The sequence below is a fragment of the Copadichromis virginalis genome, linkage group LG12 (genome assembly GCF_057382275.1).
Source record: "Copadichromis virginalis isolate Kocher_CV1m ecotype Utaka linkage group LG12, C_Virginalis_male_GT1.1, whole genome shotgun sequence".
Taxonomy (NCBI): domain Eukaryota; kingdom Metazoa; phylum Chordata; class Actinopteri; order Cichliformes; family Cichlidae; genus Copadichromis; species Copadichromis virginalis.
Window position 1 is genome coordinate 33,383,056 of NC_140629.1, and position 13,047 is coordinate 33,396,102.

Consider the following 13,047-nt stretch of genomic DNA (forward strand, 5'->3'; position numbering starts at 1 on the left):
TAAAGAACATTCATTAATATGAATGTGTGAAATGGAAAAGTCCCACTCTTAAGCTTTAAAAAAAAACAACAACACTGCATGCACTTAGAAATAATGTATTTAGCTTGCTCAATAATGTATTTTGTGACACTGTGGGCTGTTGACATTAGATTTTAACTGTGATATTGACTTTCGGAAAGTACTACAGCACTTTAATTTCTGTGCATTTCCAGTAGCCAAGTATTATAAATCCTGAGTGATTGTGAACTGCTGATGGAGTCTATAGAGTTTCCAGCTCTAATTTCTGTGTTACGGTAGAGTAAACAACAATAAACAAAGGAAAAACCACGGAACGGCTCAGGTGTCTTTAACTTGGAGAGGAAGGTGAAACTATTTCATGGCTTTTTCTCCAGAGTTAACTGTGGGAAATGTAAATGTAACATGTACCACTCACCCTTCCCGAAAATATGGTCCGTTTGCTAAACCTTGTATGAATCAGCAAGTAATGGGGGCGGGAGGGGGGATTCAAGCAGCAAACATGTGTCCGTGCAAGTATGTGCTGTATGTGTGCAGGTGTTGAACTTGTATTGCTAAAGTGTGTATGAGCTGAGAGAAAAAGTGGAGGAAGAGCATGCTCTCTCTCTTGTCTCATATTTCTCTTTGGTATAATGTGCTGCCTGTTCATGCGATGCCTTTTAAAGGCATGGTGGGAATCACTTCATAGTCAGGCACGAAACTCAATATGCTAATGCCTTCCTAGGGAGCTTTGGAGGGGGAGAAAACATAACTTGTCAATTACCTATAGCAAAACCACAGGAAGATTTATTGAAAACCAGAAAATTCCACATGACAAAAGAGCTTAAACGTGACAGGTCAAAATACAAGGCACCACCTGTTTAACTAATTATAAAATGATGTGAGCCTTCGCAGACTCATTGCCATTGTGTCAAAATAAATTATGTTTAAGGACGCATACAGCAATTTGTATATCTATTAATTACTTCTTGAAAGTGCTAGGTGCAAATTTCAAACTTTGACTTATGTTAACAAAGGAAAGGACTGATCTGTCAAAACTCATTATCCAAGCAAGTGGAGTGGGCGCTGTACTTCTGATAGTGATGCAAAATACATTGTGAAAAAAAAATGCTACACAGATACTCCATACCTCCGAAGGCAGTGCTATAACCAGCCAGTTTCCTTCTAGCGATGGCACACTCTTGCTGGTTGAAGACCCAAGATGGCACAGTGGGACCATCAAGATCGGTTTTAGACTATTTTGTTTCTCACACAGCCATCATCAAGACCCCTCGGCATAATTAGTTTACAGCTCGGAGATTGAGTGTTGGCAGTTCTCATCTCTCCCCCCGGAATAATTGCTGTGATGATAGGCTTTGCTGGGAACATGTACAGGCATGTGAAAACATGCACCATTTTAGATTAGAGGGTTTGGAAAGCCAGCCAAGCTGATGTGACCGCAAAAGTGACATATCTCTGTTTCGCTCATCAAATCAATTCTTGCTTTGGGCTGTCTGATGCTCAATGTCAAAGGACTCCATGCTTTTTTTTTTAACACTTATCTAATCTCTATTCTACACTTAGAGTTGTGTCAAAATGCAACACTGCGGGATTTAAATACTGTTATTTCAATTTTGCACAGTGCCCAAGTATGATCAACAGGAATACCTTCAAATGGATAAATTTCCATTCGGAAACTCACCGACTGATAATATAGTAGAGAGAAAATATTTGCAGGTCCTAAAATCTTTAAAAAATGTGCTTGTTTGGGATTTTTTGTTTGTTTTTTCATTTTATCAGCAGCTCTAACTGGAATAAATAATGGTATGTACATAAAAATGAATTTACTTACTTAAAGCAATTGATTTTTGGACTCCAGTTAGGCAATTTCGTGATGTTACCAATTTTTCAGTCACAAAGTGGAAATGCCCTAAGGCAGCTGTCCCCAACCTTTTTTGCGCCACGGACCGGTTTATGCCCGACAATATTTTCACGGACCGGTCTTTAAGGTGTCGTGGATAAATACAACAAAATAAAACTAGTACCGGTACCGAAAAAAAAGAAGATTTATTCATAACACATGTGAAAAGACCCAGGAAAAAAAGTTAGCGATAAAAACGATAACAAAATAACGCTGAAAACCGATAAAAACCCTGAAAACCATACATTTCACACCTGAGCCTCAACTCTCGCGGCCCGGTACCAAACGACTCACGGACCGGTACCGGTCCGAGGCCCGGGGGTTGGGGACCGCTGCCCTAAGGCATAACCTGTTTTATCATCTATTTACTAAATAACCATCATGTTGAATTAACTTAGGCTTGAAATTAGAAACTGAGATCATAGGTCATTAGGGAAGTTTACGTTTAGATATTTATACATTTTTGGTTATTTTTCAGCCCTAGGTATTGCTCCCTATTGACTGTCAGAGAATGCAGATTTTATGCTGTATTTTATATAATCTAAGGAACCAATAAGTTATCAGGATATGGACCACTTGGTTAAACAAAGAGCTCCATACACTCTTGACCGATATGACAGAAAATTCAAAAGTTAAAGGTTGAAACCACAATTTATTTATATATTAGATGGTACAAGTAGACAAAATAAAGGAGTATAATGAATTCAACATACTGTACACAACCTCAGCTTACGGTGTGTTTACAGGCTTGGATGCTATTCTGATCGTAGGATTTAAAACCCATGGATGACATATGGTCAATTTGAACCTCATCAGTGGTGGAAATCCATGTGCTCTATTTTCCTGCCAGCTATTGGAACCATACTGAATCCCCCTCCATCATCATCCCACTATCTTCCAACCCCTTGACACCGCTTCCCCTGAACCCAGCAGATTACAGATATCATTATAATGGATGTCCTGGCAGGCCAGCTGCGGTCACATTTAATTTGCCATGGCCTGATATCTACACGAGATAATCAGCATTTACACCTGAGAGTGAAGACAGAAATATACGCCACAATGTGTATGCGGTAAAGACATCGAGGTAGAGACAGAAGAATGACCAAGACACTGCGAGAAAAGTGGGAGAAAGTAAAAGTAAAAGAAAGACGTAAGGTAAGGGAATAGGAAGGTATATGTATTCAGCACACATGCTAAACAACAAAAGATTAAGTGAAGCACACTTGTAAGATTTGCATTTTAATAAGAATAATCTACTTTGGACTTAAAATGACTTGAGAGAAAAACCTAAATCTTTGTCAACATTCTTCAACACAGACCTTACATCTTAACTTGGAGAGGGGTGCCTCTCCATCATACTTTGGTTTGCTTTGTGAGGTCAGCCCTGTTCAATTACATGCAGATAAAGAGTGGTGTTGTTCTTTCTAAGTGAAGGTTATAGGGTACTCTTCTTGGAGCAGATGAGTGGGATCTTCATTGATTCCACTGTTATGCTTGTGAGTATGTTTAGAAACTCTTTCCTTCTGCCACAGTTGCAGGATTATGCATTTCCTGCTCTACAAATCCTTTCACTCCCACCAGACATTGAGGACACCGATTTGTGTATGAAAGAAAGTTATCAGACGCGAAAAAAAAACAAACAAACTGTGGAATTCTTGTATAAAGCTGCCAGAACAGGTACACATTATATATGTTTAGCACCTACAGAATGAGCTTTCACATCTATAACAGATCAATTTCCCCTGAGTCGGGGAGTAATGACCTATTTCTTTTGAAGGGCTCCCAATACATATTTCAGTGGTGAACTACCAAGCTCACAGGCAGACGCATTGCTGTTGTGAAGGTTTTGCAATATAAGGTAAAGAATAATATGTCACAGAATTTCTGAAAGCCTTTGTTCTACCACTATCTCAAACAGAAGTATCTATCTATCTATCTATCTATCTATCTATCTATCTATCTATCTATCTATCTATCTATCTATCTATCTATCTATCTATCTATCTATCTATCTATCTGTCAACTCAGGGTGCGTATTTACTGCTAAAAAACACCTTAGAAAGGTAATATATGCAGTCTTCAACATAAAGTATGTGTCCTTCACATACAACACCCTGGAGTGATTGTTAAGAACTTTGCTTTGAATGAAGATAAATAAAGGAAGAACAAAATCCAACAATGCATAAAGGGAGAGAAAGGTGACCCCGCTGGCTTAAGCATCTCAACAATGTGGTACCAGACATTCAGTAAGACTGCATCAAAACACCAGCTCCCATCTGTTAAGTTTGCAATCTAATGACAAACACAGGCTGACTCGATCAGGATAATGAGGGGTAATTTAAGGACCTCGCTTATGAAATGAATATGGTGATAAATAAGAATGTAGCTATTCTTTCAGGATAAAAGAAATCGGAAGTTCCTCTTCTCTCTCTAAAACTTTTACATCGTAAAACTGAGTTTACATTTACATTTTATAGTCCTGCTGTAGAATATGCACATCAGCCAGTAATGAATGTGTGCAGATTGCATATCATATATGCAAGCACAATATTACTAATTATATGTCGGTTTGTTTTTACTAAAGATACCTAGTGATAGAACTCCTTTTCTGCAGCAATTAAGCTCTCAGCTGTTGATCTATAGGAGCTGGAATTTGTCCTTTAGCAATACCTGGGCATGCAGGAATCACTCGCCATAGGATTTATCATGTTTTTACTTATATCTCCAATCCTTGTAGTTATTTTTACAGCTCAAAACCATGATATTCAAAAATTGAACCTGAAAACCCTGATTCTAGCTATATATGCACTATGGTGTTGATCTGTTATGCTAACCCTTCGCCTTACACTGCTCACATCTTGGATCAACCAGCTGCTTTATCTGAATGTCACTGTAGCCTGCAAGAAAAGGAGCAGAGCAGGGTTGACTTATAAGGCTGACAACGGCTCCATTCATGCGTCTAATTTAAGAGCGGCTTCTGCTCTGTCTAATTAACAATTTACTAGGCCATCAGTCAGCCTCCCCATTGTGGTATAATCAGCGTCACTGACGTTCAAGCAGCTCATCGCACCCTTTCGCATCTGCAATAGGATTAGCGCATCCATGCAACTTTCATCAGTACACAAACAGAAAAGTGGGCACTGTGTGTTCCAAAGATGCAGCGAGAACAACTGTGACACCACAGAATGAAAGATGACACTGCAGCAGAGTGAGATGGGCATTGTGTTCAACAAATTAGGCAGCTCAGTTTGTGCATACTAGGACCTTCATCGATATAATCTTCAGGAAAAAAAGAGTTCCCATCAATATGTATCACTGCTGGGTCAACACAACTGAATATTGTGTGCAAATTTCACTTGTCATTTTATAAAGTGTTGTGTAAAGTAAAAGTGGAAGGTGTGATCTGCTCTGTTATGCGTAGGCACCTTGAAAGGATTATAATACAGTGTCAAAGTGGATTTCTATTTTTTGTAAAAAGATGTAACTAAATCCCTTCATAAAGACTCCACCTGCGTCAACACCATATACACGCATAACATTAATTCATTTGGCCCTCCTTCTTCCCCCACACCATCTTCAAGACAAGGGCCAACACTTTAATTTATTTTTTGTTATGTGAAAAAAAAGACTTGTAGGGAGTGGGGGTCAAAAACTGCAGCATTTCTCCTGCTGGTTCTCTCTCCAAATATTCTGACAGTACAATAATAACCCACAGAGAGGATTAAGAACTGGTAATCTGGGGGAATAGTGTATTTCATTTCAACTGCTTTTTTTATATTTTTGCCCATTAGCTTCCTCTGTATAAACAAATAGAATTTTGCTCATTTATCCACTTAGTTTCTCTGTCTTTCTGATTAGAAGTGAAAGGCTGTGAGACTGGGATAACCTAGAGCGGATGGTTCCAAGGATATCTTAGGCCAGCATGCCCGTGTGCGCATCAGTGGGAGTCTGAATGTGTGTGTGCATGTACTGTATAAACAAATGCAGATCTACTTGAAGGGCGCGACCAATTAAAAGAAGCCCCTCAAGGAGCACGCTCATCAGGATGCAGTGAACATCGCAGATCCACTTTCAGATAGCCTGCTGGAATCTGTCACTGTAACTAAGGCATTAATACAACCGAGCTCCGTAGCATAAAACTTTGACATCTTTATCCTTTGACGTTGAGAAACTGTATGATAAAATTGATCTATTGTAACGTTTCACAAACTCAGATCTTATAGAAATTTATAATTGCATGGGAAATCTTGTTATTATTTTAATTCAAAAACTCTGCCAAAGATGTCATTACATCACCCAGCAGTGCGTTACATGAAGAGAACAACTCAATTTTAGTCATAATTAGAGAGATTAAAAGTCTTTTCAACATGATTTAAATACCTATTATTAAAAAGTTAACAGTATATTTTGCTAAGACATTTAAATATGCATCTGGCTGAAAAGGTGAATGTTGAAATTTCATTTACTTTGAATGAAACATCCGTTTGTGATGAAACTAAAGGTTGCAACCAAAATACATAGAACCATGAACCACTAAACGGGTGACACCAGTGTATTTAACCACAAACCCTGTGTGCAGTGGCAATCCCGAGGTCACTATGTGAAATAAGTGGCAAGAACACCTCCTGTTTACCTCCTTCAGTTGAGGTAAATCAGTGACTTCTTGCATGCATCATTATCATCATTATGGCAAAATCTCTGAGCTTTGTGAGATTATTTTGAAGGAGCTCAGATTTTGCCAGTTATGCTTAGTTTATGTAAAAATGTAGTTTGCTGTTGTTTTGGTTTACAAGCTTAAATTGTTTTATGTGTGTATTATATATGAGTGTAGAATTGTATATAGTTAAAATGTATGGATCATATAATGTTGAATTCTGAATATTGATTTGTAAATAATGGAATTTGAAATAAGGGTGTAGGAACAGGAAAAGTGTAAACTTCATCCTACTCCTTTTCGAGCATAAACAATTTGTAGACGTGGAGATATTCATGAAAACTTGATCAATCATCACTGTTCTGACTCCTGTTCTGACAGGTGAGGAATTCAAGGAAAAAAACCTTCAATGTTTCATGCCTACAGTGAGGGGGTAGTTGGCTCTTTTATGCTGTTGGGGGACATTCTATTACAGTGGTTTGAATTAACTTATCATCCCTGTCTATGGGTCATCCCAGTCACCACATCTCAACTGAAAGAACGAAAATGAGAGATTCTGAACCGGTGTATCATCAAAACATCAAAATAAGAATATTTAATAAATATAAATCTGAATATTTTAGAAATTACTGATCTAATGAGATTTTCCCATATTAACATCTCTAGGAGTAAAGAGTGAATAGTCTGTAAAATAGAACAAATATCTAGTGAGCAGCAGCTATCTTGACAAAAACACCATGTTGATGTGAGAGGTCAGAATGGCCAGACTGGTTCTAATTGATAGGAAAGTAACAATAACTCAAATAACCACTCATTACAACCAAGGTATACAGAAGAGCATCGCTGAATGCACAAGACTCTGAACTTTGGAACACACTGGGCTATAGCAGCAGAAGATCACACCAGGTACCACTCCTGTTAGCCAAGAAGAGGAATCTGAGACTTTTGACTGTATCTCTAAATTTGGTCAATAAAAGACGGGAAAAACACTGCCTTGATTTCTCCTGTGACATCTAGATCATTGAATCAGGATTTGGCATTAAGCACGGGTCCATCCTGTCATAGTGGTGGTGTCATGTTTTCCCATTTTGGGCATGAACATCATTTAAATGCCACAGCCTACCTGAGTATTGTTGCTTACCACGTCTGTCCTTTTATGACTACAGAGTACCCTTCTGGAGACCAGCAGGATAACACATCGTGTCACAAAGTTTAAATCATCTCAAACTAGTTTCTTAAACACGATAGTGAGTTAAATTAACTTAAATGGCCTTTAAAAACAACATCTCAATTCAATGAGCATCTTTGGAAAGTGGTGAAATAGGACATCTGTATCATGGAGCAGCTGACAAATCTGCACCAAATGGATGACGCTATCAATTCAATATCAACCAAAAATCTCTGGTGGCTGTTTCCACCACCTTGCTGAATCTATCCTGCTTAAGTTGTTAAGAAAAAAAGGGGGTAGAACCCAATACTAGCAAAGTGGACCAGTAATGTAACCAGAGGGTGTATTGTGATTTTGCATATTTCTCATTTAATACCTCAAGAGAACAACAGTGTTGTTTGGTTTCATTGCTGACCATGAATGACTAATATGACAAAAACCAAACAAACCTGTAACTCTATAACTCACACGGATGTAAACAGCATTCAAAATAACATCCCTAATCATTTTTCTCTCACTTGCCACGCCATCCATACAGTACATTATGAAAGAAATCAAAAAACCCCCCCAAAAACATTTATTTCATTTTCTTAACTTCCTCTCCTTTCTCCAGACCTCCCCATAAACTAACTTAACACTACACCCACACACACATTATCTCTTCCAGCCCTCCCCCTGCGCTTGTATAAACATCCATACAAACACAAAGATGGATCAATTTCACATTCCCTTTCAGGGTGCGGAAGATGCCTTGCCTTATTGTCAGTTTATATCATGATGTTGGATTCCCCTAATGCTGAAATGCAAATCAGCTTTGTTTTTTTATTGTTTATTTGTTTTCTTTTATTAGCACCATTTTCTCATAGCTTAATGCATTCAGAACAATCATCTTGCGACCTCAGATGATGCATCTTGTGGCCTATTTTTGAAAATGGGGCAGAGCTTTTGGCAAGGCATTGCCAAAAAATAACAGAGTTAACTAATTGGGAAAAAAATGCCCTAAATGTGTAGTGGTTTCAAAGAGAAAGCGTTCAGTTCCACTATAATGGTTTTATCCATTCATTTCGGCTTCATTGGCTTTGCCTGGCAGTAGACAGGGAGCGACGGCACCCCCAAGCAACAGCTTTCCCACAGAGGCATTTGATCATATGCTGACTGGGTGAAAAAGAGTGTAAATTAAAGTCCCTCCTCATTGTGACACTTTAAACACAAGAAAAGGCAGGCCATATTTTCTCAGCCAAATCAGTAGCCTGAGAGATGGATACCAATTATAATTGCAGCAGAAACAAAAAAAAAATAAATGAATAAAAATCAGACATAGGTGTGTGTCAGACGCGTGGTGCTAAATCATGCCAGCAGTTGGGTAATGAAAGGTTGCCTGTAGGGTCTGAGGGACCCAGAGCCATTCTGTGCCAATGAAGGGGTGTGCACTTGAATTTGCATCACCCTGTGACATATCAAAGAGAATGCACAAGCAGATGTGCCTCTTTGATTTTGCTACTTGTGAAAAGCAAAGTTATTCTGTATCCCCACAATAATCTGCAGCTTTCTTACCCTATTCCTGCAGTTTTAGCCAAGTCATGAACATGAGGAAGATGGAGTGTGTACAGCATGTTGCATAAGCACTGTGGCAGTGGTGTATGCATGTGACAGTGCTGGGGCAGTCTATGCACGGGTGGGGCAAAGTGGAAATTAAGATTTTCCACAATATCTTATTTGAACCAAGTGGATGTTACAGCCTCGGTGCTGCTGACCAAACAGCACATGTCATATCTGTGTTATACACTCTGCACTGCAGTAAACATGACTAGATCACTAAAAAAAACCAAACAAACAAAAAAACCCAAAAAACCCCCAAAAAACACAGGGTTACAGTCAGGTGCAGGAAGAGACACAATGACACGCCAGGTGCTGCATCCTCCTTCCTTTCCCACCCTCCCTCTAGCTCTCCGTGAGTGTCCTCACGCACACAAACACACACTCAAACAACTGACAAGAAATTAAATTCTTAACCATTTCTGGCGGAATTGAGAAAGCATTCTTGCCCTCATTAGAATAGCTCCAAGTCCAGTCATGAAAGCTACAAGGCCCAATTTCCCGTCACTTTGGCGGCACCCTGAGTGGGACGATGCCACCAAAACACCAATTATAAGCCAAGGAGCTGGGGAATGAAGCGGTATTACTGGGCCGCCAAGCGGACCATCTGCAGACTTCATCAAACGCTCAGCCCACAGCGTCCAGACGGGCAGAAGCGGATGCCCGGTTTAAGTTGCGATATCATGCAGAGCATATTGACCACTGCAAACAGTACACGGCCTCTCGCTCTCTCGTGCGCACTCTCACTGACATACGCATACAAAAAGGGAAAGCAAGACACGCACAAGATAAGATCCGAATTATGACTCAATTGAGAGCCACTGATTCAAGGTCGTTTACAGCCGACACTTCTGTTTCTAGTTTTTTTTTCTTCCGTTCCAACAATAAAATTATATTTGATTGTATATAAAGGCTTTATTTTTCGATTTCTTTCGATTCTTTTTTTATTGTCATGCTGATAGCCATACCTTATTTTAATCAAACCTCGGGGGTGTTGAACGGAGTCAACTCCAATTAGGACACCTGATTTATCTTTCTGTCTGTCCTCCACAGAGCGGTGACACTGCACCGTTGTGGATTTTATCAGTGCGCAGTAACCCAGCGGGATCCTACTGTCTGATATATGTGAAAACTTTACAAAGGTGTCCAGCTGTCTGATGTGTACTCACCATCATTAATAACGGTCTTCATGATTCAGATGAAAGTGAAATCCAGAGGCTTTATAATTCCGAGAATGAATCCCACGTATACGGAGATAGATAGGAAATCCGCTAATTATTGCAATTTATGGGTTATTGCAAATCCAGTGCAAGACGGGAAACAGGCAGACTAAAGCACCCCTGCACCCTTCAAACTTTAGCCGTAGGTCTTCCCGAGTGGGGAGCCACGTCTCCAGCTGCACCCTGGCTCAGTCATGTGGACGAGAGATTCAAAAACAGTCAGCAATAAACATCCAATTTGGGATCAGTAGACTCGACGCACCAGTCGACACCTCCCCAAACAGCTCGGGAGAAGAGCTCAAAGTGTTAACGCAGAAGTGGAGAATCAACGGCACAGGCGAAAACCGAGTATTGAATCCATCTTTTGAAATCGCAGCAGATATCCAGTCTGATTACTTGCCCCTCTGTATTTCCCAAGTACACTGAAAAAAAGTGTGTGGTATGAGCACGGTTGTCGGTCGCACTGGTGCGCGCCAGTGTGCGTTTACCACGGAGAGGTGGAAAGGGAGGGCGGGGCGGCAAGGGGCGTTTGGCGGAAAGAGACAGAAAGAGGGAGAGAGAGAATTCGAAGATGAATGTTTTATGGGTCTGTATCACGCTGCAAAAAATATCCCTCCTAATTCTGAGTGCATGGGCTATTAATCATGGCAAATAAAAGAAAGACTAGATTTTATGTCCGAGGCTATTTATAGAAAATACTGAACACAAACAAAACTGAACTGAAAATAACAATAATAATCATAATTTTAGGTAACTGGTGTCATTCCTAGAATCAAAGAGTGAATCTGATACTTAATGACTTATTTGGAGAGACATTTCTTACAGTGCTAGGCTGTGCTCTAATGAATGTTTTATGTGCAGGGGTGGTGGGCTGGTGGTGGGTAGGAAGGTGACGTGAGGCGAATCTATTTGGATCGGACATGGCCAGGCACGCACATGCATACGAAAACACCCCCAAAAGACAGGCTGAGAGCCAGGCTTCCTGCAGGGACCCAAGCTTCCTCCTGGGGACTTCAGTTTGGCTGTCCTGACGTAGGTGTAGTTGTTAAAGCCGTGAGAAACAAAGATCTCAGTTCTACTTGGTTAACTGAACCGTTACAATAACATTTGTAATCCTGAGGCTCACCTGAGACCCTTAACTACTTCTGGAAATGTTTTCTTTTGTATATAGAAAAAGAACAATGAAAACAAAACTGTGCTAGGTGAAAATGTCTATTGAAAACACAATTAAAATATTTTTTCATGTCTTTATACTTTCAACGGAATCCATCATTATGAATTCCTTTTCAGTGTATCGGATGTGATAACCTTTATTTTTACGAAAGGATTAAACTACTTAACTACTGCACTGTTAACGCTGATTGGCTCGAAGACCAATTCACCTTGTCTTTGGCCTGCACCTTTGATGGGTTTTGCTGAAACCCTGGAGGATTGAAGAAGCAGCAGCGGGCTATTATCTATAGGTATCACACGCCCCCTACCGACAGACACAAAAATTGATTTTCAGCATCACAGAAAGAGAAAGAGAAGCCTCATCTCGAGATGATGTCTCCCACCTCGCCTTAGATACAGCAAGCAATCACACTGGCAATGTATTTGTAAGCACAGGCAGAGAAGCTGTTGAAATTAAAGTGGAAGGTACATTTCTTATATTTAGTTTTCAATAAGAAATTCTGGAATTAACGTTGATAAAATTACACATACCATTCTCAGATTTGTATTTGGAAAAGCAGTTTAACTGTTGATTCGCAGCACATACAGGCACAAGATTAACACATTGCATATTACAATATTGTACGTACATGGGGACATAAAAGATACAAGATTACCATGGGGAGCAGGTGAATGGAAACCGCAGCCAGGTGGGTGGTTTAGCTGAGTGTAATGGAGAATGCAGCAGGCTAATCCCAAGCTTACAACTACCACCAATAATGAATCACACTATCAGAATATGTCGGTGAGCCACTAGCCTGGTATTTGCTCACAGTGGAGACCGTCAGGGCCAGATGGCCAGTAGAGACAGTCCAAAGCCGCCTCAGCAACCCGCTGAGAACCAGGTCACCCTGCCAGAAAGGAAGTGCTGTCACCTTTCACAGTCGTCTCTGCCTCTCATGCTTTATCCTAATGCATCCATGTGGACAAACACATGTTTGTGGATAATCCTGCCATGCACTTCTACGTTATGCATTTTTGTGTCCTTGAGTGAATGGTAACAAAATGCTTTTCGTGTGCTGCTTTTTCATGTGCTGTTTTGGAAGCTTTTCACAGAAAAATAATACTAATCACGATGAGCAGACAAAAAGTTGCATTTCCCAGTATTAACAGCAACAGGAACTGCAAGAATGTTGAGTGTGTGTTAGGTCTTCGAACCAAAATATCATGAAACAGACATGAGTTGCATATGAAATGAGATCTTAATTAAGTCACAGCATTTAGTGTTGACATGGTCACAAGATATTTCCATAATATAACCCCAGTCAATTTTATTTCC

At 39.9% G+C, this 13,047-nt stretch overlaps 1 protein-coding gene across 1 annotated transcript in view; it reads right to left on the minus strand.

The window, feature by feature from the left end:
* The window catches only part of rtn4r (reticulon 4 receptor), a 46,736-nt gene extending 35,665 nt beyond the window's left edge, over positions 1-11,071 (minus strand). Inside the window, exon 1 of the mRNA XM_085476168.1 lies at positions 10,506-11,071. Coding sequence (XP_085332294.1) covers positions 10,506-10,527 — 22 coding nt within the window. The 5' untranslated portion in view covers positions 10,528-11,071. The remainder of the gene's footprint in view (positions 1-10,505) is intronic.
* Between the last annotated feature and the right edge of the window lie 1,976 nt (positions 11,072-13,047).